Source organism: Spermophilus citellus, assembly GCF_964194105.1.
Source record: "Spermophilus citellus genome assembly, chromosome: 19".
In the NCBI taxonomy this organism is placed as follows: domain Eukaryota; kingdom Metazoa; phylum Chordata; class Mammalia; order Rodentia; family Sciuridae; genus Spermophilus; species Spermophilus citellus.
Window position 1 is genome coordinate 14,954,895 of NC_138201.1, and position 27,881 is coordinate 14,982,775.

At 36.1% G+C, this 27,881-nt stretch overlaps 1 protein-coding gene and 1 long non-coding RNA gene across 3 annotated transcripts in view; one reads left to right on the forward strand and one right to left on the reverse strand.

Annotated features, from left to right (window-relative positions):
• Positions 1-2,474: 2,474 nt before the first annotated feature.
• On the forward strand, positions 2,475-27,518 carry THUMPD3 (THUMP domain 3 tRNA guanosine methyltransferase). Of its 2 annotated transcripts, XM_081276012.1 has the most exons (10): positions 2,475-2,820; positions 3,891-4,179; positions 5,467-5,544; positions 13,904-14,377; positions 16,749-16,879; positions 18,614-18,683; positions 21,317-21,432; positions 25,200-25,310; positions 26,132-26,255; positions 26,417-27,518. In XM_081276012.1, exons 1-10 carry the CDS (start codon positions 2,738-2,740, stop codon positions 26,567-26,569), a joined length of 1,629 nt encoding a protein of 542 aa, XP_081132138.1. In that variant the 5' UTR covers positions 2,475-2,737; the 3' UTR covers positions 26,570-27,518. The 2 variants fall into 2 exon arrangements, with proteins under 2 accessions (XP_081132138.1, XP_081132139.1); XM_081276013.1 differs by lacking the exons at positions 18,614-18,683; positions 21,317-21,432 and having other exon boundaries at positions 2,478-2,820.
• Positions 8,975-27,881, reverse strand: part of LOC308638494 — a 28,170-nt gene continuing 9,263 nt past the window's right edge. The window contains exons 2-4 of the long non-coding RNA XR_014019853.1: positions 12,983-13,045; positions 11,919-11,993; positions 8,975-11,202 (exon numbers count right to left, since the gene is read on the reverse strand). This is a non-coding gene — a long non-coding RNA (uncharacterized lncRNA). The remainder of the gene's footprint in view (positions 11,203-11,918; positions 11,994-12,982; positions 13,046-27,881) is intronic.

Sequence of the window (27,881 nt, forward strand, 5' to 3'; positions counted from 1 at the left end):
CCTCCTGCCTCAATCTTCCAAGTAGCTGTGATTACAGGTGTGTGTGACTATTCGGAGCTTAATGATTTATCTTTAAAAAATAGAGAATAGGTTTTAAATTTTAGAGCCTACTAAGAGTCTTTTGCAAGAACAGTATCTGGTCAGAATTTAGTAAACCTTTTGTTTTCATTTTATTTATTTTTAATGGTACCATCTATTTTAAATATGTGCTTAAAAATGTGTTAATCTCATTTGAAACTCCCAACAATTCTAGGGTGGAAGTATCATTTTGCAGATGAGGAAAACTGATGGTAAGTGTTCCCTAACACCCAAGTTTCCTCTTTCATATATTGAAATAAAATTCACATAACATAAATGTGCTATTTTTAATATTTTGAAGTATAAACTTCAGTATTTCTTAATATTCACAATGATATTCAACCATCACTACTATCTAATTCCACAATATTCTCATCATCTCAAAGAAAACTCCATACTCTTTAGCTCAAATGCCCTCAACCCTAAGCAACCACTAATCTGCTTTCTATCTCCTTTATTTGCCTATTCTGTACATTTCATATAAATGAAATTATGAATGTGGTCTTTTGAATATGGCTTCTTTTATTTAATGTGTAATGTTTCCAAGGTGCATTTCGCTGTGGCATGTGCCTGTATTGTAACCTTTCTTTTGACTAAATAATATTTAACTATGTGAGTATACAACATCTGTCCATTCATCAGCTCATGTATATATTCACTGTTTCCACTTTTTGGCTGCATGCATAAAGCTAATGGGTCTATTTGTATGCAAGTTTTTGCTTGAACATCTGTTTCTAGTCCTCTTGTGCTTTGCCACCAAATTACACCCCCAATTCTTTTCTATTTTTTAGTTTGAGACAGGGTTTCACTAAGTTGTTGAGTCTTGCTAAGTTGTTGAGATTGACCTTGAACTTGCATTCTCCTGGCTCAGCCTTCCTAGTCACTGGGAATAACAGGCTTGTATTACTGCACCAAGTTTAAATTTTTTGTCAAAAGTCTTAACTGACTCCTAGTGTGGTTAAAACATTTTGCATTCCCACCAGCAATCTATGTGTTCCTCCATTGCTCCATATCCTCATTAGAAGTTGGGTTGTCCAGTTTTTGCTTTTCAGTTTTAGCCTTCCAACCGGTATTGCATTGTTGTATTTCCCTAATAACTAGCAACGTTGAGCATTTCTTCATATACTTATTGGCCATTTGTGTATCTTTGAAAAACATCTAATACAAGTCCTTGTCCAGTTTTTAATTGGGTTTTATTGTTGTGGAGTGAAAATTTCCTTTGAAAATAAGCTAACTTTTGGGAGGGAGTTGTAGCTCAGTGGTAGAGTGCTTGGCTAGCATGGGTGAGGCACTGGGTTCAATCCTCAGCGCAACATAAAGATAAATAAATAAATGATGGGCTGGGGATGTGGCTCAAGGGGTAGCGCGCTGGCCTGGCGTGCGTCCGGCCCGGGTTCGATACTCAGCACCACATACCAACAAAGATGTTGTGTCCGCCGAGAACTAAAAAATAAATATTAAAATTCTCTCTCTCTCTCACTCTCTCTTTAAAAAAATAAAAAATAAATAAATGTATTGTGTTCATTAAAACTAAAACAAATTTTAAAAAAATTTAAAAAAATAAAGGTTAAATTCTTTAAAAAGAAAACGAGCTAACTTTTTAAAAAATGTTAAACAATACCTTCACTGTAAAAACAGTTAAGGCGATACAGAAATCAGGAACTAGTTTGAGCAATACTTGCTAAGAGATTAAGAGCAAGAATTCTAGAGTCACACTCTCTGGGTTCAAGTCCTAGCTCCATCTCTAAATTGTTGCGAGTGGCATTTTTTGAGGGAAGAAAGATATTTAACTCCTTTGAGACTCAGTTTCTCTGGCTTTAAAACGGGAACGGCACACACACTTCACAGTGGTTGAAACTGAAGAGATGGAGCATGTGAAACGATAAAGCAGCGTTAGCACAACGAAGAACTCCACAAACACTACCTACTGCTCTGACAAGCGACAAGGCCCTTAGCTCTTCCCACATAGTTTGCGGAATATCTCGTCCTCAGTCGCATAGAGTGTCCTACGCAAGCCCGTTTCTCCACGACCTTGTTCTGGCGCCCGCCCCTAGTGGAACCGCCTTGATCCGCGGCCCGACTTCCGTTTCCGGAGGAGGTGAGGCGACTTCCGGCGGCGTGACCTGAGCGCAGGGCCCGCAGGGTGACGGAGCCGGAAGGGTCTGTACACGCGGCCGGTAACCGGGCGGCGGGTGGAAGTGGCTCTGCAGCCTTGGGAGGGAGGGAGAACCAGCTCTCGTCTTAGCGGGGGTCGGACTTCAGTCCTGTGTCTTGGCAGATCCCATCTTACTGCTTCTGCCTGGCCTTCACCCTTCCGCGGGACTCGCGTCCGTGGGCCCAACGGGTGGGAGTAGAGAGACGTGGGTTCTGCTCCAGTCTGTGCCACTGGTTAGCGCGCTCCGACCTTTGACAGGACACGTCTTCTCGCTGGTTTCAGCTGTCTTTTATGTAGAAGATGCAGATCCTATTCACAGTAATAGTTCTTTAAGAGCAGGAACTGACTTGCTAGCGTTCAACACTATCGCCTATCCTTGGCACAGCACAAAGCCTAGATACTCTTGACAGATTAAGTTGTTTTGAGTCATAAACCCTTTGAAAATCTGATGAGAGATATCGATCCCTCATCTTAACTCCTCCCTCGCCCTCTTAGCATACACCCATGCTCAAGTACAGTAAATTTGGTTTACTTTTTCAGATATTTCAGAGATCTGTCTATCCGTGGATCCCAGAGTCAGGCATGTGGTAGGCTTTCAAATATTTAATGTTATTAGTAAGTAGGTGTTCAGTTATTCTTTTAAATCCGTGCGTCACCGTATACTTCACAAGAGGGAGGACGATAGGTAACTCATTAATAAATTTTAATCATTGACCTTAAACTGCTACTCTCACTTAAATCTCCCAACAACTTAGGAGAGAGATTTATTTAATTCTCATGAGCTTGGGATAATTAACTTGCTTTAGGTCATTCCGCCTATGAATGGAAGAGGCAAGAATTCAACCATGTCTATCTGAAACTCCAAAGCCCTGTGTTCTTAATTGCTAGCTAAAAGGACAAGGTTGAGCCAGGTGTGGTGGTGCATGCCTGTAATCCCAGCAACTCAGAAGGCTGAGGCAGGAGGATTTCAAGTTCAGGGTCAGTCTCAGCAATTTAGTGAGGTCCCAAGCAACTTAGTGAGACCCTGTCTCAAAATAAAAAATAAGAAGGATTGGGGATGGGCTGAGGTGTAGCTCAAGGGTAGAGCACTTACTTGCCTTGCATGCGTGAGGCACTGGGTTTAATCCTCAACATTATATGAAAATAAAAAAGAAACTGTGTCCATTTACAACTTAAAAAATATTTTTTAAAAAAAGGTTGGGGATGTGTCTCAGTGGTTAAGCACCTTTAGGTTCAGTCCCCCAGTACCAATACATAAATGAATAAAACAAAGGACAAGATGTAAAATATATTTCAATGTGCTGTAGCAGCCTCTATTTCTTTTGTTAACTGTTATAGTTATGAGATGACTTTAATCATCATAGATAACCCCAGACTAAACATTGAATGCTGTGAAATACTTATCTGTCTCCTTTTCTTCCATGGTTCCTGTATTGCTTGTTTAATAATGATAGCATGTTTTACAACCTGTACATTATGCCATTATATATTCTACTGTTTTAACTTTGGTGAATACTTAATCTATGCATTGACTGAATATGGCTGTATTGGTTATGTTGCCTTGTTCCTGCCCCCAAAACAGATGTTTTTTATTATAATTGAAATATGAGGTGATTTATGTTTGGGCTTTATTTCTTTTTCTGTACTGCTTTTAAAGGGATTGTATTAGTGACCTTGGAGTCATTGCTGACATGTCTGACATTCAAGAAGCTACTAACCAGCTCCTGGATGTGAACCTTCATGACAACCAGAGATCTGTACCAGTGACAGAAAGTAGCATCAGAAGTGAGTCCAAGAATCTCCATGTCACTATTGGAGCCACTGTTCCTACTGGCTTTGAACAAACAGCTGCAGAAGAAGTGAGAGAGAAATTGAGGTCACCATGCAAAATCAGCAAAGACCGGGGCAAGATATACTTTGACATTCCAGTGGAAAGTCTGGCTCAGGTTTGAATGAAGCAGAATATAAAATAGTTTTCTAAATTGATCATTTTATGCTTATTTACTATAGACCCCTGCTCTTCTTTGCATTTTCCTAGATTAGGTGATTTCAAAATATCACTGCATTTTCTGTTTGGTACTGATTTGTAAAAGTCTCACTACGTTTTTATTGTATTCTATATATTTATAAAATTCATTTCATAAATATATTTCAGGTTGCTATATTTTAGAAGTGACAGCAGCAGTTTGAGATGGTTGAATTCACTGAAAAGAATCCTATGGAACTTAGGAAAAAATTCTGAATAGCGGCTATACTTTTTTTAATTTATCTCAGCATCTAGTTGAGGTTTATAATTTGGTGATAAAGCATAAAAGCAGAGGTTTTCCTTCAACCTGTGTCAAAGATGTTTTTGCTCAAAAGTAATTAAGAATCACTACACTGAAGTGAAAGTCAGCAAATTACTCACGTACTATAACAAAAGCCATGATACATTTCATTACTACACAAGCAACATGAGGGCATGGGTTGTTGTCTGGGTTTTTGTTTTTTTGTTTTTTTTTTTTTGCCAGTATATCCCAAGCACTAAGTGCCTGGTATATAGTAGGCACCCTGGAAATATTTGTGGGATGAATTGGCAATGAAGAATTTTTACATCTAAATTTTAGTTAATACCTTCAACAGCTTCATGAAGATAGGTACTGTAGTTGACTTCATGATTAAGCTTACGAAGACTGAGTACCTGACCCACATTCAACTGGTCATTGCTGAGCTGGAGCTTAAATCCATGCTCTTAGCGACCGTAGTACATGGTATCACCATAGAGAGCCGTGAGGGAAAGATGTAAAGCTTCACTTGATTTTCTTCATTTTTCCTTTTTCCCCAAAATTCATGTTGCCCACATAACAATTCAAGCTTCTATCATTTGATCTGTCCTTCTGTTTCTCCAAGGAAAAGCAGAAACTGGTAGGTAACTGAACAGATGGAAGACTAAAAGATAGGGCATTTTTTAAATAAAAAATATAGATATCAGGATGAGATTATGACTCAGTGGTGGAGCACTTACCTAGCATACATGAGGCACTGGGTTCGATCCCCCGCACCATATAAAAATAAACAAATAAAATGAAGGTATTGTGTCCATTTACAACTAAAAAAATATTTTAAAAAATTATACGTAGATATCAAGTGCTTTAAAACCATTGTACTAATTTTTAAAATATTTAATTGTTGGTAGCTTGTGTTACTCAAAAGCTTTTTCAGAAATTAGTTTCTAACAGTTTTTTTCTCCCCAGGTTCATTGTCTGAGATCAGTTGATAATTTATTTGTGGTTGTTCAGGAATTTCCAGATTACCAGTTCAAAAATACAAAGGTAAGCTATCCTAAACATGATAACTGATTTTTTCCATCTTCCTAAAAGACATTATTTCTACTTTTTCACAGTCTGTCTGTCGTTTAATATTACTATTGCTCTTTGTTTTTATTTTATTTTTCTAGTACTGATAATTGAATCCAGGTCATTTCACATGCTAAGCACATGCTGTATCATTGATCTCTACTCCCACCCCTACTTTTATAATAAATAGTCAGACTTTCTTTTATAGTAAGAATTCAGAGATTTACTGACAGTCCATCTCAAAGTTTGCTTTTAAAAATCAGTATTAAGGCTGGGTGCAGTGGTACACATGGCATAGGCCTATAATCCCAGCAGCTTGGGAGGCTGAGGCAGGAGGATCTTGAGTTCAAAGCTAGCCTCAGCAACAGCCAAGAGCTAAGCAACTCAGTGAGACCCTTTCTCTAAATAAAATGTAAAATAGGACTGGGGATGTGGCTCAGTGATCAAGAGATCCTGAGTTCAATCCCCTGGTACAAAATTTAAAAAAGAAAAATTAGTATTGAAAAATTATTTGAAGAAAAAAGAAAAATTATTTGACTTACCCAAGATGTAAACTTAAATGAGCTTTGCTAACACATACACACACTCATTTCCAAAATAAAATTGGTTCCACAGTGAGAACTAAAGAACAAGTGATAGTTTGTGCCATCTACAAATAACACTTCCTCACTATTCTGGTTTTTCCCTGTTTTTTTCTCTAACTTCATTTCTTAAAATCAAAGTAATATTTAAACACTCCTTCAGTTGTTAAGACAACAGCCTTGTCTTCAACATGTATTTAGCATCTGAGTCCTAAATATTCAGCTGCTGCTTAAGCTGAAGGTTGAAAATAGATTGCAGTACAGCTTTAGATTTTTTCCACATTCATTTTTGGTCAGGTTTCTAGAGTTAGATGCTTAAATACTTTTTTTTTTTTTATCAGTGTTATTCCACGTCTTAGAATTATTCTTTCTTAAAACAGCTGTGAGTCAGGTACTGTGCTGTACACCTGTAATCTCAGCCACTAGAGAGGCTAAGGCAGCAAGATCACAAGTTTGAGACTAGCCTAGACAACTTAGTGTCTCAACAACTGTCTCAAAATAAAAAATAACAAAGTCTGGTGATACAGCTTAGTAGTAAAGCACCCTATGATCAATCCTTAGTACTACACAAAACTAACAACAACAAAACCCAACTGGGAGGGTCGGGCATGGTGGCTCCCAGCAGCTCAAGATGCTGAGGCAGGAGGATCACAAGTTCCAAAGCCAACCTCAGCAAAAGCCAGGCGCTAAGCAACTTGGTGAGACCTTGTCTCTAAATAAAATACAAAATAGGGCTGGAGATGTGGCTCAGTGGTTGAGTGCCCCTAAATTTCAATCCCTGGCACCCCCGCTTCACCCCCTACCAAAAAAAAAACCCAACTGGGATATGCTGCTTAAAAACCAGTCACACTGATATGAACACATAGTCTAGAAAAAAAAATAAAACTAGACCTTAAAGAATTCCCACTGAAAAACAGATTAAAAGTTTATTAACTGCAAATGTACATTCAACCCTAGTAACCTTCAGACTTTGGTTAGTTATTGCCAATTGAATCATACCTATGAAACTAGTGGATAACAGACAATCTATAGACAATTTTTGCTGCTAAGTATTTTGAAATTTTGATAGTTAATACTATACATACATACATGTTAACAGGTGGTTTTTGTTTTTTGGCTTTTTTTTTTTTTTTTTAATTTATTTTTTAGTGCAGTAACTGGGTATTGAACCGAAGGCCTTATGCGTGCTAGACAAGCATTCTTCCACTGAGCTAAATCCCCAACCTTAAATAGGCATTTTTGAAAATCTATGTTTCCACATAACTTAACTAGGGCATTATTAATAATTTAAAAGAAATCCTTAAATTCCTGCATTTTTGCATCCTAAAATTGGTATCCCTCTGGGCAATTTGGATCTCTAAGTGGAGGTGAATTTGATAATTATGGAATATTCTACATGAGTTAGCTTTTCAGAGTTGCCTTGTAAGTAACTGCAGAAAAGGTTCCTGGTAGAAGTCTCCAAGGAACAGCAGTAAGGATGAAGGCAGATTTTCGGAGGTGTGCAAAAGAAACTTCTGTGTCTGACCATGAAATATTATCAAGCCCTTCATTTTGTGAACTTCAGTCACAACATACCTGGGTGAAACCTCATTTTTAAACATGTGCTTCTAGCTTTCATGCTATTGACGACTGAGCTTATTCTTTTTGAAGACTTTGCAGTATTGGGGACAAAACACTGGGCCTCACACATGCTAGGCGAGCACTCTACCTCTGAACTGTATCCCTAGCTGTTTTCATTTTATTTTCAGACTGTGTCTTAATGAATTGCTTAGGTTGGCTTCCAATTTTTGAACCTCCTATCTCATCCTCCCAAGTAGCTGGGATTACAGGTGTGTGTGTCATTATACTTTCCCTTGTCTTATTAAAAAAAAAGCCTGTTAGTTTAATCATGAGTTCTCTAATTATTCAGATATCATGAATTTATTAGTTCCTCCCTTTTTAAAAAAATGTTTTCTTGTTGTAGATGGACACAATATCTGTATTTTATATATTTTTATGCAGTGCTAAGGAACAAACCCAGGGCTTCACACACTAAGCTACAACCTCAGCCCCTCCCTCTCTCTTTTTTTTTTTTTTTTTTTTTTTTTTTTTGAGAGGAGCAAGTCTGATTTATATGAGTTGTTTTTTGCGGGGGAGTGCTAACCAGGGATTGAATTTAGGGGCGCTTGACCACGGAGCCTCATCCCCAGCCCTATTTTGTATTTAATTTAGAAACAAGGTCTTGCTAAGTTGCTTAGTGCCTGGCTGTTGCTGGGGCGGGCTTTGAACTCATGATCCTCTTGCCTAAGCCTCCTGAGTCACTGGGATTATAAGCATGCACCACTGCGCCCGGCCTTGTATGAGTTTTTAACAACTAGTTAATACATGTACTTAGAATGCACTTGTATAAAGACTGAAAGGATATCAGTGGAAAGTCTTTGTCCCTTTATCCCCATGCCATGAAGTTTCCTCACAGTAGGCAACTGCTATCACCAATTTCTTGGGTATTCCTCTAGAGATATTTTATGGATATATGTATTTCATTTACTTATTTACTGAAATGGAAGCATAGCATACATACTGTTTGGCCGTGGTTTTGTCACATTTACATTATATATTTTGCTTTCTATTTTTAAAAAATCTCTTTATGCACTTTTTTTTTTAATGTACTCAGGTACTTTATTTTGATTCCTTCCTTTTTTTTTTAAAGAGAGAGAGAGAGAGAGAATTTTTTAATATTTATTTTTTAGTTTTCGGTGGACACAACCTCTTTGTATGTGGTGCTGAGGATCGAACCCGGGCCGCAAGCATACCAGGCAAGCGCACTACCGCTTGAGCCACATCCCCAGCCCTTGATTCCTTTCTTGAGCAACTTGTTTTTGTTTTGTTTCTATCATGCATGTGTTTTCTAATAGTTTGGAATATTCCTGTCTGGTTCAGGCCATTACTTTTATAACTTCAACTTGATATTTTGTACTTAATCTACTAATTTTCATGTGGTTTTTTTTTTTTTTTTGATTCCCTACTAAGAGCAAAGATGAAATTGATTATTTTTCTCTTCCCTCTACCTTTCAACTTTATTATTTTTCTTAGTATTGACCTTTATGTCTTTAAATATATTTTATTTATCAAGTCTAACTTCTGTTCTTTAACCTTAGAGATGAGGAGAGTAGCATGCTTAAATTATTTCTCATCTTCTTTCACAAAAACCCTTCCAACCACATGCCAATTTATAATGTTTACCTTCTGTTTTACAGTTATAAACCCCACAATTGTTTTTTGGGTTGTTTTTAGTACTATAGTTAAATAGATTAGAAGTGCGTTCCTACCCTAGTTATATTTTTCTTTTTTATCTTTTGAATGCATGTATGAAGTCAGAAATGTTTGTCTTTGACCTTTATATTTGGTTAATAGTTTGGTTATAAAATTTGGAATTTTTTTCCTTAAAAATATTATGGTCAGGGGTGGGGTTGTGGCTCAGTGGTAGAGTGCTTGCCTAGCATGCATGAGGCACTGGGTTCGATCCTCAGCACCACATAAATGTAAAATAAAGATATTGTGTCCACCTAAAAACTAGAAAATAAACATTAAAAAAAAGTATTATGCTCATTGTCTTCTAGCATTAAGTGTTTCAGTGGATCATTCAGGAAAAACTGTTACCAGCTGGGCACGGTGGCGCACGCCTATAATCCCAGTAGCTTGAGAGGCTGAGGCAGGAGGATCTCAAGTTCAAAGTCAACCTCAGCAATTAAGTGAGGTGCTAAGCAACTCGGTGAGACCCTGTCTTAAAATAAAATACAAAAAAGGGCTGAGGGTGTGGCTCAGTGGTTAAGTGCTCCTGGGCTCAATCCCCAGTACCAAAAAAATTTTTTTTTTTAATTTAAAAAACACTGTTACCAATTTCTTGTGTTGTTTTATGAATATGTGTTTAATTTACTTTTTGTGTGTGTGTGGTGCTGGGGATTGAACCCAGGGCCTTGTGCATGCAAAGCAAGCACTCTATGGACTGAGCTATATCCCCAGCCCTCATTTACTTATTTACACAAATAGAAGCATAGTATACTGTATCTTTGCTCCTTGAAGACCAGATTTTTTTTTTTTTTTGGTAGCTTCAGAGCCTAATAAGTTATTGGAGTGTGTTTCATTGTTGACAGTTCCTTATCAGGATACATTAATCCATTTATATTTCTGGAAAGTTTTCTTGATTAATTGAATATTTTTTGTTTTATCATTTTAAATCCCTTTTTTAGGGAAACCAGTTATACATATGTGGGATCTCTTTTGACTCTATTTTATATTTATCATTTTCTAATTCTTTTTAACTTTTTTGCTCATTGTCATTTAATTTGCTTTGCTTTCCTCCACACTCTTTACTGTGTTTTCAGTGGTATCTTTTCTGTTTCTTAAATATTTATTTTTTAGTTGTAGTTGGATACAATATCATTAATTAATTAATTAATTTTTATGTGGTGCTGAGGATCGAACCCAAGGCCTTGCCCGTGCCAGGCGAACACTCTACCACTGAGCCACAACCCCAGCCCCATTCAGTGGTATCTTACATGTGTTACTGTCAGTATGGTCTGTGCTAGTTTTATTTTTTCTATTCCACTTTTAAGTATTTTCTTTGAGTTCCATTTTCTTCTGGTGGCCCTCCTCGTTTTCTTTCTGCTTTTATATCTCTGTTTTGAGCTCATATTTACAAAGGTATTTCCTCATTTCATGTTTTTGATGTCATTGGGTTTTTTTTCACATTTTTTATTTGTGCATTATAATTGTAATGTCATTGTGTTTGATCAGTTTTATCTGCTCTCTGGCATTACTGCTTTTTGACTGTTGTTTGTTTCCTGTTCATGTTTCCTCTTTTTTCCTTTTATTACTTTCATATAAGTCCTGTGCTGACAGGTTTTGATAATTGCTCATCTTTTAGTGAGGGAGTTCCTCTTGGACCTGCTATGTGTAAAATGTTCTTGTGGTGGGAGAAGCCATGTAAGTGTTCCAGGCCAGAGGGAAATCTTTCTTGTCAGACACATAATTATGGGTAAATGAGTTATTTTCTTTCTTCTTCTTCCTCTTCCTTAAAAAAAAAAAAAGAGTATGGCTTTATTGAGGTATAATTTCCATTCCATTGAATAAGCTTTTAAACCTTACTTCTCCTTAACCTCAAGGGATCAGCAGGGTTATTCATAAAGCACAGCACAATTGCCCTCTGTATATCCAGTTTGATTCAATCAACTATAGGTTGAAAATATTTGAAAAATGTTGGGTTATTTACTGATAACAACTATTTACCTACCATTTATATTTTATTAGGTATTACAAGTAAGCTAGACATGATTTTAAAGTGTACAATAGGATATACATAGGTTATGTGCTAATTTTGTGCCATTTTACAAACTGTAGAGTATGGTATGTGCAAGATCTCCCTGGCTCTACCTTATCAACAGACTGATTCCAGCAATTATAGCATGTCTGTGAGATCTTTGTTCAGCTAACATTTTTCTCCCCTGCTATTGCTTGGTACAAACGGAGTTCAGAAAAGCTCCCATGTCCTTCTTTCCTGTTATTTCAAACAAAATTTGTTTGCTACCTGCTTTGTAGACTGTGCTTTACCCTTTGTCTGAGATCTGTAGACCTCCTCACTCTCCATGTCTTCCTGTACATTCTGTTTCACCTTTACTGCCCTTAAAAATCCTTGTGTTTTATTTAGTTCAAGGTTATAAATACTGCATTGATTCAATTAAGATAAGAGTTACAGGGGCTGGGATTGTGGCTCAGTGGTAGAACACTCGCCTAGCACGGGTGGGACCTTGGTTCGATCCTCAGCACCACATAAAAATAAAGGCATTGTGTTGTATCCATCTACACCTAAAAAAATATATATATTAAAAAAAAAAGATAAGAGTTATATTTGTTTTTTCTTTTAAAACAGTTTCTAAAGTTCCTAAAGATTCTATGACACCATGTTAAACCAACCAGTCCTCTAGAGGCCCTTTATAATAAGAAAGTTATTTGGGGCTGAGACTGTGGCTCAGTGGTAGTGTTCTTGCCTAACACATATGAGGCGCCCAGTTTAATCGTCAGGACCACATAAAAAATAAAGAAAGGTATTGTGTCTTTATAACTACAAATATTTTTTAAAAAAAGAAAAAGAAAGTTATTTTTAAGTAGAATTGACTTTGCTAACCCTGAAGTTTGATATTGTGTCAGCAGGTTTCAAGTTTTGCCAAATCACAGTTCCGTTGGTCAGCAATGATTTCTTTCTACTTTGATCTTTGTAACATATACTGTACGAGATGCAATGGCACACGCCTGTGATCTCAGTGACTGGAGAGGCTGAGATAGGAGGATCACAAATTCAAGGCCAGCCTTAGCAATTTAGTGAAGCCCTAGGAGACTTAGCAAGACACTATTTCAAAATAAAAATTAAAAAGAATTGGGGATTTGTTTCAGTGGTTAAGCGTCCCTGGGTTCCATCTCATATAAAACAACAACAACAACAACAACAACAACAAAAACCCCATATACTATTAATATCTGTGCTGTGTAATAGAACTTTCTGATGGAAATGTTCTATATGTTTGTGTCCAACATGCTAACCACTAGATGTTAGTGTGTATAATGTGGCTAAAGTAATGGAAGAACTGTTTAATTTTCTGTTACGTTTAAATCATTTAAATTTCAGTAGCTACATGTGACTAGTGGCTGCCCTATTGAACAGCATTACTCTATACTTCCCATTTTAACTTTTAATCACATATAATTTAACAGCTGTTTATTGACCACCAGAACTGTTCTAGGTGTGTGACTTATAGCAGAGGTCAAGATAGATAAAGTTCTTTCCACCATGTACTTACATTCTGGGAGGAGCCTTAATGGTGAACAGTACATAATCCTAGTAATCTTTACAGTGCTCAGCACTGCAAGAAAATAAAACAGTAAGAGAATGACTTGTAAGGACTTCTTTAAATAGAGCAGGCCTCTCAGGATGTGCCTTTTAAGTTTAAGTAATGAGAAAGGGGTGTACAATGCAAAGAGACCATGCAAAGCAAATATCTTCCAAGCAGAGGTAGGGGGAGAGAGTTAGACCTGAAACGTTGTAAGAGAAATAGACAGAAGTCAGAGTAAGTTGGGCTTTGTGACAAATTTAGATTTTCTTTCAGTGGAAAGCTGTTAAAGGGCTTTAAATAAGAAAGGGGTATTGCTAGACTATTTAAAAAGTTGACTCTATTTAAAAATTAGAACATTTTTTAACCGTGTAAGTTTTTTTTTTCCTTTAAAAATTTTTTGTTTTTTAAAGTAAATACATAATACAACCTAAAATTCAAAAATTCCAAAAGGAAGAAGAAGATAAGTGTCATCCCTCCCCTGCCCTTCATCTACCTACCTCTACTCTTCAGAGATAATTTCTCACAGCTTAAATTTTAATAGTTTCTTACTGCTTAAATTTTAGCCACAGGATTGTGGCTCAGTAGTAGAGTACTTGCCTGGCATGTGTGAGGAACTGGGTTCAATTTTCAGCACCACATATAAATAAGTAAATAAAATAAAGATCCATTGACAAATAAAAAAGTATTTTAAAGAAAATTTTAAAATTAAAAAAAAGAAAGAAAATTTTTACCTTAAAATCCTGCTTCTGATCTAGCATTTTGTCTTAGGCTACCCTTCAGTGGCTTAATATGTATGTTTCCTTGTCATTGAGATTTGAATTTGCTTAATTGAAGTCATTATTTTATTTACTGAGAGAAATGAATGGGTTTCATTTTTGTCATTTATAGGAAGAAGTTTTAAAGGATTTTGAAGACTTGGCTGGAAAACTCCCATGGTCAGATCCTTTAAAAGTATGGAAAATTAACACCAGTTTCAAGAAAAAAAAAACAAAGCGCAAGAAGATAAATCAAAATTCCAGTAAAGGGAAGATTGATAATGGACAAGGAGACAAATTAGATGAGAGAGATGTTAAAGAATTCACCAACAATGATTTAGATTCACACATCTTAGACTATTATGAAAATCCAGCCATCAAAGAGGAGGTATCAACATTAGTAGGTGATGACTTGGCATCTTGCAACGATGAGATCGATGAAGGCTCGAAAGAAGAAACTGAGCTTCAAACACTAAAGTTTAGAGTCACATGCAACAGGGCAGGAGAGAAACATTGCTTTACCTCAAATGAGGCTGCAAGAGATTTTGGGGGAGCTGTTCAAGATTATTTTAAGTGGAAGGCTGATATGACCAACTTTGACGTGGAGGTAGGTGCTGGCTCTGATTCAAGAAGATTTTTGTAGATTTGTAGACAAACTAGTATCAGGGGCAATTAGGCAGGGAGGATGTGGTTACAAACAGCATGTGCTGTGGAGAACCATAGATCTAGATCCAGATTTTGACTCTACAATTATATAAAATTGGACGAGATTGAGCTTGTTTCATATAAAGCCAATACACCTTTAAGGTTGCACTGAAGGTTAAACAAGATAATGCATTTAAAGTATTTGGTGGGGCTGGGGATGTGGCTCAAGTGGTAGCGTGCTCGCCTGGCATGCGTGCGGCCCGGGTTCGATCCTCAGCACCACATACAAACAAAGATGTTGTGTCCGCCGATAACTAAAAAATAAATATTAAAAAAATTCTCTCTCTCTCTCTCTCTCTCTCCTCTAAAAAAATAAATAAATAAAGTATTTGGTGCAATACCCTGGTATATGTTAATTGTTCATTAGATGGAAGAAGTTATCAAGACTCAAGTTTTCCAATTTCTGATCTAATGCTTTTCCTCCATCATGTGGATTATCAGATTGTAAAAGTCAACTAGAATTTTAAGAATGTGTTTTTGTGTGTCTGGTTGTAGAGTTTTGCTATTTAAAAAAATAAATAAATAAATAAAATAAACCTCAACCTCAAATCAGAACATCAGGGCTAATAACATTCATCCTAGAGCCAGCTCTCCTTTCTTAAATTCTGCTAGGTTCCCCTACCCTGATACCTCTTTTTAGCATGCTTAGTCTCTTTGTAATTACCCAGTGGGTAATTCTTATGTGGGCAATAGGAACTAGAGCTTTTAAAATCTCTGACAAATTAAAAGGCCCCAACAGCTTACATTTTTACCAAGATGTCATTTCTGTTACTTTTGGGACATTTGAATCTGGGGCAAGTCACTTACTGCCTTTGTTTTTTTTTTTTTTTTTTTTTTTTGCATGTCAGAGAACAATTCTCCATAAAGCTGGCATGAGAATGAATAGGATAACTAAAAGAATGATGTCCAAAAGTCAGCAAGGTAGCTCAGAGGACAAATTCTGAAGCCAGGCTACCTGTGTTTAAATTTCAACTCAGTTGCTATATGATTGTGGGCTAGTGACCTGGTATCTTTGTGCCTCAGATTCCTTATCTAGCTTGGATGGGTGAATATGAAATGAGGTCATGAGGATAAATTATGTAGAATAGTGCCTTGTGCATAGGAGTGTCAGCTGCTGTTATTGGTAAGATTATAATGAGGAAATTTTAGGTGAAAGATTGGGAAACATTTTATTTTTATTTGTAGTTTGTTAGGAAATCATATGGCAAAAATAGTACATTGGAAATCATATTGCTAAGTGAGTCAGATTTTTGAAAATACTAAAAAAACAATAGATTATAAAGCAAATGTTACACTGTTTATCTGGGTGAAGAATAATTAGGAGTTCATTATGCTAGTGGTCTTGTAGCACTTCTGTATGTTTGTATGTTTGAATTTTTTTTTTCAAAAAAGTTAGGAATTTAAATTATATTTAAAAGATAAGCCTTCACAATTCATAAACATTATAAAATTGGGAGAAAATCTGGTTATAGTCAGTTTATAAATACAGAGAATGAAAAGACTAAAATAAAATTTAAAATTAATCACAACATAGTATATACTATATTATGTGAAATTTAAAAATTGCTGAAGCTAATTTGTAGTGGTGAGTATTGACTAGGAAGGGGACAAGGGGATTCTCCTAGGATGTGAGAAATATTCTATATCTTCATCAGGGTATCAGGGTAGCAATTATGTAGTGTATATATAGGTAATAAAAACTCACTGAGCTGTATACTTAAGACTCATGTAGGGGCTGGGGTTTTGGCTCAGTGGTAGAGCACTTGCCTAGCATGTGTGAGGTACTGAGTTCGATCCTCAGCATCACATAAAAATAAATAATTAAGGGCTGGGGATATAGCTCAGTTGGTAGAGTGCTCGCCCTTGCATGTACAAGGCCCTGGGTTCAGTCCCTAGCAACACACACACACACAAAGTTGAAGTAAATACATAAAATAAAGCTATTTAAAAAAAAAAAAGACTCATGTACTCTACAGTGTGCAGAGTATACCTCAAGAAAAAAGTATAAAAGCCTCCAAAGTATCAGTAATAAGAAACTGGGGACTATGGCACATTGATGTAATCCCAGCCAATCAGGAGGCTAAGGCATGAAAATCACAAGTTTGAGGCCAGCCTGAGACCTTGAGTTTGAGATCCAAACCCTGTCTAAAATAAAGAAGAGCTGAAGGTGTAGCTCAGTGGTATGGCCTCAATCCTCAGTGCCACCAAAAAGTCTTAATAAAAGTACAGTTTGAACAAGCTTGAAACTTACTTCTGACCTAACTTAATTATAGGTTCTCTTGAATATCCATGATAATGAAATCACCGTGGGAATTGCATTGACTGAGGAAAGTCTCCACCGCAGAAATATTACACATTTTGGACCTACAACTCTTAGATCTACTCTTGCCTATGGGATGCTCAGGTAAGGGAGTGTATTTTTTGCTGTACAGATCACAAGTGGCACCTTCCTTTATATTTTCCCTTCAAAACACTGATATATTTTTTTCTTTCCTTTCGTAAGGTGTTGGAATTTAGTGGATAATGAAAAGGATTAAAAAACTAATGATCTGTTTCCTTCCTGAATATCTAGTATTGACTCCTTGTAATATTAAAAATATCATTTAATCAGTTTCTCAGTTTTCTTGATTGTTAAATTAGGGTGATTAGTTTTCATCTGCCTCCTGAATGGCATAGCTACATTTCTGTTTAGAAAGGATATATTGTATGTTGGGAGATAGAGCAGATTTTGTTATTTCATTTATGTGCAGTAAAGCAGATGAAAGCAAAGATTTTTAGAATGTGCACAATGTGTAACTGAATCTAGAAATTTTATTCATATTTTTAAATGTTACACTGAACAGCAATCCAGGAATCATCCTGGAATTTTCCAGTTTTCAGAGTGCAAGACCTAGTTTTCCCTTTCCTTGGCCATTTTCCCTTTTATTGAGTGCTTCCTTCCACCACTCAGACATTTATCTTTTCCAAACTTCTGATTTTGAAACTACAAAATGGGTTTAATGTGGAGACTTTTCAAAGGATTATTAATGAAGATTAAATGCAGAAACATATTCAGGATATCATTGTGTGTGTGTGTGTGTGTGTGTGTGTGTGTGTGTGAGAGAGAGAGAGAGAGAGAGAGAGAGAGAGAACAAGTTTTGTTTTAGTTTTGTTTTTTTTGCAGTGCTGGAGATCTAACCCAGTGCATGCTAGGCAAGCCCTCTACCACTGAACTATGTTCCCAGCCCTCAAGATACCTATTATATGCAGTGCCTTACATGTCCTAGTAGTTAAATGACTATGTCCTTCCAATCTTTGCTTCCTCTTTTATTCTGCTCCTCATATTTCAGCACAGTTGGAACATATCAGTTCAATGACAATAATAGAAAACTGGGCCCATCTGATTAAGGAAGAGTTCCTAACCTTCATTCATTTAACAGACATTATCTACCACCAGGTATTATTGTAGGAGCCAGGGGTACAGAGAGTTATTTTGGGTGCAAATATTATGAACTTAAGTAAACTACTTTAGAATAAATAAAGTGATGATTATATCAGGGGATAGGCTGTTATAAGAAGTCATGTAGAATCCACCCCAAAACCAAAGACAAACACAAAACCAGAAAGCCATGTCTTAAGAATAGAAACTAGATTATGGAAAACCCCCAGAAACCTAGGCAGCTACTTTTATCTCTCCTGAGAGCCTGTGGGCTCTTGACTCTGCTCATCTGTGCACATTGCTGCTCCCTCATATAAATATATATATTTCCCATTTCAAATGACCAGCCTGTATTACTGAGGGCTTCTTACTCTTTATTCCAAATTCTTGGAAGAGAGGATGTGAGTGACGTAGTTCATCAGCAATGGGTCTGCCAAAGACTCTGTTGCAATATGTTGAGGCATAGGAACAAGAAGGTAGAGCTGCACCCAAGAAGCTATCTTAGGAGGGATATAATTACCATGCATGAAGTAAGTAATGTCACAGAATATGAAAAGATTAGAAGGACAAGAGAATGGAAGAGAAACTTAATGTAGATTGGTGTTCCTTCAAGCTACTGTGATAGGTCCTTAATCTTTTAGCTTTAAGAATCATTGTAGAAGCCTTACCTTTTGGTTGAGCCTCTTCTCATAGGCTGTGTTTTGTGTTTTTATTCTCTAGGCTTTGTGCACCTCAACCTACTGATATAATAATTGATCCAATGTGTGGAACAGGGGCAATACCAATAGAGGTAATAACTTTTCTTTAGTTTTTAGATGAGCATGCAATCTGTCCAGAATGTCATTTAAAGTATCCAAGGACCAAGAGACCAGGTAGTGATATCTACTGACTGGATTACAGAGAAGGCTGAGAATTATAAGATGGTGAGCGCCCTTTCTGTAATAAATAATCCAGTAGATTGCACACGAAAAGATCGTTGAAGGCATAAGCATAAAGTGGAGGAAACCATTTTTCATCTCTACATAGTAAGATTCTTATTTTAATCTATTTATGTTCCTGGAGTGAATAAGTATAGTGTTTAAAAGGGAGATCTACTGGGATGTAGCTCAGTGGTAGAGCACTTGCCTAGCATGCACAAGGCCCTGGGTTCCAGCCCCAGTGCTGTGGGGAGCATGGGAAGCAGCAGTATCTATAAGCATTATTTGGATTTTTCTGGGAAGGCTGACAAGGCTGTATACCAAATGCTCTTAAATAGCTTTCACAGTTACTGTGATACATAAAAACCACATAAGGCAAAGCAAGAAATGAAAAGGTATTTTCTAAGTAGAAAACATTTAACAGAGTTTCAATGAATCAATATCATGTATGCATTTAGAAAAGATTTAGATAGGCTGTGGCTGTGGCTCAGTGGTAGAGTGCTTGCCTAGCATATGCGAGGCACTGGATTCGATCCTCAGCACTGCATTAAAAAAATAAATAAATAAACAAATAAAATAAAGGCATTCTGTCCATCTACCAAAAAAAAAAAAAAAAAAAAGAGAAAAGGAAGCTCACAGTAAAATAATTTAACCTGTGTGAAACATAATAAATTCTTCCATATAGTATACCAAAAGCCAGCTGGTAAAACTGCAGGAAGATCCCACAGATTCAATGAATAGGCAGAAACTGGACAGATAATCAAGTTCAAAGCAACCCACAAAGAGAAAAATAATCCAGACCGTAATTAGAAAATTATATATCCATGATTTGGGAGTTAAAATCCAGGAAGGAAATCATAGTAGTGACTACATGCTCTGCTAATAACAGCTAGAGAAATTACTCTTGAGACCTGCATAGAGAAAAACCATTTGTGGACAAGAATAATTTGGGAGCCAGGCGTGATAGCACATGCCTGCCTATAATACCAGCTACTTGGGAGGCTGAAACAGGAGAATCAAGTTCAAGGCCCACCTCAGCAATTTAGCAATATTAAAAATAAATAAATAAATAAAAAGAACTACGGATGTAGCTCAGTGGTAGAGCACCTCTGGGTTCAGTTCCCAATACCACAAAAAAAAAAAAAAAAAATCTGAAACAAGACACAGTGGTGTTCTACAGTGTTAAACCATGATGTCTGTAAAATATCAGGTAAGGCTACTATATCAAGAAATGTACCATAGAGCTAAAGAACAGAATCAAAATGAAAGCAAAGAATTTTTTTGAGCCACTTCCATGTAGACATAAGGTACCAAGGTACAAGGTAGGAAAACCTAAGCTGAGATATGATCAAAGTGAAAATTGTAAAAGGATTCACAAGGTATAAATGCAGATTTGTTTATGTAGAATATTTGCTTTAAAACTTGGAAGTACTATAAAATGCATCTTCTTTTGAAGTAGAAAATTCAGATTCATTTTTTTCAAAATATATTGGGTAGTCAGAATCATGTGAAAGACGTTTTAGACACTGTAGGTTCCTTCTACCTCCCTGCCCACCCAAATTCTGGCATACTTCAACATCCCTTTTGTTTCAAGTCATTGTAAGATTACAGACTGGAGTTGTCATTACTTCAAAATGTCTAGGCAAAATAAAAAGTTATGAAGTACTGTATTCATGGAGGGGAGGTGTGTTTCCATTCACAAAGGATATAGTGTTCGTTACTCTCTGATTTCATGTTCTGTTAATTTGCGTAGAAACATTGTTCAGCCTCAGCCTAGGATAGTATATCATCTCATTCCACAAATGATATGTGACAGCTTGGTATATAAATACCATGTTCTGCTGACATGTTTTCAATTTTAAAATTACAAAATCCTTTCAGTGATAGAGTGATTATCATTCAGAAGCCTATCTTGCATTGGTAATGGCACTTTATTTTGAAACTGTTAAATGTTCGAATAGATAGGATTAACTCCCACAATCCAAAATGGTTATGGGTTTGGTCAGTTCTGTTTGGACAATTTTTTTTACACCATATTTATTCAGGGACTTCTGTTTACCAGATACTGCTGATTGAGGGATTGAATAAAACACTAGTTCTGTCCTAGGGATTTACAAGTTTAGTTGGGAGGCAGACAGATATGAACAATTCGAAATGAAACAAGCACTGTGGTAGAGGTATGTACGCGTGCTTTTGAAGGGGTGCTTGAGAAGATAGTTGGGGAATTGGGGTTGATATTAGAGGGTGTGACATTTGAATTGGGTCTTAAAAAATCAATAGGAGTTCAGCAAGCAAAGAAAGAACAGGAGGCATTTCTAGCAAAGGGAACAGCAAAATTGACAACAAGCTTTGTTTTGCCACTTCAGAAAAGCACTGGGTTGGATTGTCTTGTTTATTGACAATGACTAAAATAATTTCCCCTTTGATATATATATTTTTTTTTTGGTGTGTGTGTATGTGTATGTGTTTGTTACTTCTAGTTTAAAATACACTCTTGTCTTTTTAGGGGGCAATGGAATGGGCTGACTGTTATCATATTGCTGGTGATAATAATCCCCTGGCTGTGAAAAGAGCAGCAAATAACATCTCATCTTTACTCACCAAGAGCCAGATGAAAGATGGGTAAATTTTAATTTACAAGATTTTGTAGCATCTAGGAAATTACTTTTCATAATGAATTATGAATTCTTGCAATGGATTGTGACCTTGCCATTTTCTAACCTTTTATGTCTGTCTTCCTTTTTCTTTCCTTGTTCATACATCTATTTTCTCAAAGACTACTGTATAGATTCATTTCATTTTCTCAAGTTTTTAAATACATGTGTTTTTACAGTCTATTTTAAATGACTGCATAATATTTCATTATTACAATTTAGCCTATCTCTATTATTTGGGACTTCAGAGAATCTGAGTTGTAAAAAGACCTGAAAATCATCCCCATGATTTCTATGACTGACCTTTTTTTTTTTGGTACCAGGGACTGAATCCAGGGGCACTTAACCACTGAGCCACATCCCCAGCTCTTTTTGTTTTATTTTGAGATAGGATCTCCCTAAGTTGCTTAGGGCCTCACTAAATTGCTGAGGCTGGCTTTTAACTTGTGATCCTCATGCCTCAGCCTCCCAAGACACTGGGATTATAGACATGTACTACCATTCCTGGATCTCATCCCCATGATTTCTAAATGTTCTATAGGAAATTCTGACCAGTGGCCCTCTATCCTGCTTAAATACCTCTAATCACTCTGCCCCTGAAGGCTCTTTATTTTGTATCGCACGGCCAAGTACTAGTCATTTCTTTTAGTGAACGTTTCCCTGTATACCTTTCACAGATTTGCTTTTATTCTCCCACTTGAGTCCATCAAGAAAAAAATTATCTCAATGTCACATCATGACAGAAATCAGATATATGAAGGGCTATAGCCCATCCCCCAAAATCCTCTCTTCCTTTAGCAAAACATTCTTAGGCCCTTCAACCATATACCTTTTCCTCCCTTTCTTAACATGTGTATTCCTCACTGTTCTTAAGGCTAAGAGATCTAAGATCACATTTGGTTCTTTGTAAACGGCTTCTTACTAAACCATGCCTTTGATATTCTTGGTTTGGAAATCTATTTGCCTTTGGGAAAATTTGTCTGTTATCCTTTTGAGATGTATGTAGTTTAAGTATCTTAGGCCCTAGTCTACTACTCCAAATTCCATTTGATACCATCTGTGTCAGCTTTTCATCATCTTTTGAAAGTCTTAGGTGAGTTGGGAAGAATTAGTTGTAATATCACTCACTTGGCCTATAGTTTCTTACCAGAGGCCTCATCATAAGTCTGCTTCTCTGGTCCCTTCTGTGAATGTCCTTCATTCTTTGGTAAAACTGCAGAAGGTAATGGTCAGCTGATTTCTTAAGTCTTACAGATGTTCCACATCCTGAATATATCACACAGGAAGTCATTATATCCCACAATTGGCCTTCAGAAACAGCTGCCTCCATTAATAGTGTAAGGTTTATATTTCTAAGTAGAAATCAATGTTTTTTAAATATAGTCATTTTATATAGATATTCCTAATTAGTACTGTACATGGTATATGTCTGATACTATTTTATATCTATATATTGACTATTTCCTTGTCTGATTTTTTTTTTTCCCCTGATAAAGCTTGCTAGTCTTTTGTTCTTTCATACACTATTTGTTCTTTGGTTTTCTTTCTTTCTTTTTTTTTAAAGAGAGAGTGAGAGATGGAGAGAGAGAATTTTTTGTTTAATATTTATTTTTTAGTTCTCAGCAGAGACAACATCTTTGTTTGTATGTGGTGCTGAGGATCGAACCCGGGTCGCACGCATGCCAGGCGAGCGCGCTACCACTTGAGGCACATCCCCAGCCCCCTTTATTTATTTTTAACATTTTTGGTCCTGGGGCCAGAACCCAGGAGCTTAGGCTAGACTAGCTCTCTCCCACTGAGCTATATCCTCAGTTGTTCTTTGGTTTTATGCTAGTGCTTGGGTTTTTTTTTGGGGGGGGGCAGGGGAGTTGTAGATGGACATTGTGTCTTTATTTTATTTGTTTATTTTTTAATGCCTCGCACGTGCTAGGCAGGCACTCAGCCACTGAGCTATAGCCACAGCCCCTAGTGCTTGTTGTTTCTTTTTTTTTTTTTAAAAGAGAGAGAATTTTTTTTTAATATTTATTTTTTAGTTTTCGGCGGACACAACATCTTTATTTGTATGTGGTGCTGAGGATCGAACCCGGGCCGCACGCATGCCAGGCGAGGGCGCTACCGCTTGAGCCACAAGTGCTTGTTTTAATCCCTATTTCACATTTACAGTTTTTGTTCTCCCCAAGTTGTACATTATGTACTATTAATCTTTTTTAATTATGAAAAGTTTTATTCAAGCTAGTTTTATAATTATTTTTGTTACTTTCCAAATCTTTGGTGATGCACTTGTCTCCCAAGTCATTTAGGACAGTACTTTTCAAACGTTAATATATATATGAATTACTTGAAGATCCTGTTAACATTCAGATTCAGCAAATGTGAAGTGAGACCTGAGATTCTTTTCTAGCAAGCTCCTGGGTAATGCTTATGCTACTACTCATCTGTGTACCAACTTTGAAGTAGCAAGTTTAGATCATTTTATATACACAGGTTTCTTAAAACTCTCTTATTATGATGAATGGATTCTTATGGTACACTTTTTTTTCATATTAGGTTTTGAGGCTTAAGCATATCAGTTTTTTTCCAGACTGATTAACATTTTAAACAAATTATTTCTCTTCAAGTTTCTGAATATTTTGTTGTTCAGGTTCTCTGGACTTTTGACTTTTTGTTGATTTAGCCTATGCGATTTTTATTAATTATCTTAACTTTTACAATCTTTTGTTATAACACATATTTTCAATAACTGCTTTTTCATTATGTAGATTTGCCTTTATTGAATTTTTGTAAAATTGTTCTTATTCAGTATTAAAACCCTCAATTTCTGCTCATAATCTTTGATTTGCTTTAGTTTTTAGCCTGTGCATTATTGCCTATTAGTTTCTTAAAAGTTTACTTTATCTTAATGGGGAAGCTTTAAATCTTTTATATTTATTGTGATATTCGTTCTGGCTTCCATCATGTTTTCAGTCTTACTTTTCTTCTTTGGTTTTTTAAAATACAGCATGAGGGGCTGGGGATGTGGCTCAAGTGGTCGCGTGCTCGCCTGGCATGCGTGCGGCCCGGGTTCGATCCTCAGAACCACATAAAAACAAAGATGTTGTGTCCGCCGAAAACTAAAAAATAAATATTAAAAAATTCTCTCTCTCACTCAAAAAAAAAAATAAATAAATAAATAAAATACAGCATGATGCATACATTTCTTTTTAATATTAAAATAATTACATGATTACTTATTTTCTATTTATGTACCAATTTTATATTTATGTCTAATACTACTAGATTTATCATACTTTATTCTTCAGATGTTAACTCATAATCTTTCTAGTGGTAATTTTTTTTCCCAGTTTATTTGTTTCATCAATAACTATACCAGTTATGTAATTTACTGCTTTCAATGCTGTAAATTTGTCTCTTGAAGTTCTTTGTGACAAGCTCATTTTCCCCAATCTGTTTTCTTGAATTGTATATGAAACAGATGTCGACATCTTTTGAAAATCAGTCTTAACCATTTTTTAAATTTACTTGTATATTTTCCCTTTCAGTCTTTATAATAGTTTTATCTTATGACCAAACGCTTTCTTCCTACATTTAAGATTATTGATGTTCTCATTGTTATTCTTAGTATTTTATACTTTGCTATACAGTCTCTTTTAAAGAAAATTATTTTTAAAAATTTCATTACTTCAGAATATGTTAAAGCATATTAAAGCACCTATATTTCTTCCTTTGTCTCCACAGCAAACCATCCTGGGGTTTGCCCATTGATGCTGTGCAGTGGGATATTTGCAATCTTCCATTGAGAACTGGTTCTGTGGACATTATTGTAACAGATATGCCATTTGGAAAAAGGTTAAGAACTGTTTTTTTGAACAACTTTTGCCAGGGTTGGCAGTGCATGTCTGAATTCCCAGCTATGAGGAGAGCGGGAAACGAAGCAGGAAAATCCCAAGTTCAAGGCCAGCCTGGGGGTGACATAGTGAGACACAGTCTCAAAAATAAGATTTAAAGGATTAAGGATGTAGCTCAGTGATAGAGCTCTTGCTCACATGTATTGAGGCCCTGGGTTCAATCCCTGGTAAACACACCCCAATGTTTTATTTCACCATTTTTTTCTAGTCCTCATTTGTCTTCTAAATTTCAAATTGAGCTTATTCTAAGTCAGAATATAAATTTTCAGCTCCTTTTAAGACTTAGAGGAGCCATTTTTTTAACTGAATACTTTTAATATGATGACTCACCCATTTTGTTTCTTGTGAGAATTCACGAATATATATTAACTACATTTTGATACTGCCCATCACAGGAGACTCATTTTTTAAAATTACCTATAATTTACTTCCTGTTGAATTACATAATCATACTTCATATTAAAAGGATGAGGAAGACTTGATTCTGATTGTCCCTCAGGAAAAACTATTTGTAACCACTAGTTTGGTTTATATAGTTTGCTTAATATATCAATTAAGAGGACAAGTTGTCACTTTTTTTCTCTGTTAAAAAATATGTACAATTCTAAGTTATCTATTCTCATTTCACTGCCATATAATGGCAAAGCTCTAGCTTCTAAAAGGCAACTATCATCCTTCAGTGTGCATGAAATTTTGTTCAAAGTCTTAGATATTTATCTTTTGCAATAGTAAATGGTTGGCTTATCACACTTTCTTTTATAGGATGGGCTCCAAGAAGAGAAACTGGAATCTTTATCCCGCTTGCCTTCGAGAGATGAGCCGTGTCTGTAGACCCGGGACAGGCCGAGCTGTTCTACTTACTCAGGACAAGAAATGCTTTACCAAGGTGCCTATGGCAACTTTAGGATCTTAAAGTAAACCTGGGATATTAGTTTGAGTAGGATGTTTTCTCTTCCCGTAGTGTTTCTTAATTGGCAACTAAGATCCCTGGTTACTTTAGAAGCAGATTGTCAGCCTGATTATTTTATGTTTTTTGTGTGCACACAGGCATTATCTGGAATGGGACACTTATGGCGAAAAGTGCATACAGTCTGGGTGAATATTGGGGGTCTTCATGCTGCAGTTTATCTTCTGAAACGTACACCCCAAGCTTTTGTTCATCCTGTGGAACAAGATGGAGAGAGAAGAACTCCTTGGTAATGCATAGGATGAAGATGATTAAGAGTATTATACTTTTCAACACTGGGAATGTCAGCATGAAGAACTTTAGAGAAAAATAGTTATTAACAAAAGTGCAGTCTACTATTTAAACAAGTCCAAAGCTCTTCTCCTTGGTTAGCAAAATACAAAGTAATGTAATATAACTTTAAAAGAAAACATATTCCTTGGGGATATTTTGAAAAGGGTAGTTGTGCAATTAGTATTTTTCTTACACTGCTTTAAAGATGATTAGGGAAAAGCCTACCAAGGTACTCTAGGATCTAGGTTTTAGAATGTTTTATTTTTATTGTGTCAAGTGGAAAGCCACCTTGGCCCAAAGGCAGAGAACATAGTAATCTTAAAATAGTGTCTTAAGCTACATCTTTCTACCTGTGCAGCTTTGCTATTTAGTAGCTCAGTACTCTTTACCTCAAACTCAGAAAAATGAAGCACTATTACATTTTGTGAATAGTATTTGCCCCATGACAAGATGGAGTAGACCTATAGGAAAATTTACCATCTGCCTTAAAAATTAAAGTATGCATGTTATCCAGATTAATATACAGAACTAAAACAGAGGGGTAGAATTTATGAAAGGGTTTGCAAAGACACTTTACTGTTTTTTTTTTTTTTTAACAGTACCAGAAACATAGATAGCTGAGGTGATAGCTGAGGTGTGGGACCTACAAGCCAAATCAGTTTACAAGTCTGTTGTTTTTCAAGGCAACCATAAACATGTCTTCAGTACTTTTTTTGTTGAGAGAAAAAAATTAGTCTATGTTCAAATGAAAACTTAATTTATGGGCCATCTAAGTTTGTTATTTCCTCGTGGATTATTTTTAACATTTAGTTGCTTTTCAACTCACAGGAAGTTCTTCCTGAGTTTTGTGGAAAGTGAACCTCAATAGTCAGTCCTAGTAAAATGGTGCTTCCCTGGGATAAAAAGTAATTGAGGTTTTATGTGGAATTCTTTTATAGTGCCCAGTTTATTTTGAAATATCTGGCTGCATTCAGCTTATATTTTCAGTGTCATTTTAGTAATGTGATAATACTATTCCCTTTTGATGTCTCCATTTAGAATAAAAGGACAGTATTCTTTGAGAGAATTGCGTTGTTTGTTTGTTCTTGAATTGGAAGTAAGACATTTTTATAAAAGTTTTATATCCCACACTGGCATTTTTACCATTATCAAGAATTCATAGCTGCATTATAAAAGGGTTGAACATTAACAACTTTTCACCTGTGACACACCATTTAAATTTCAAACTAAGCTGGTCAGCAGCAGTCCATAGAACCAGAAAGTACAAGGATT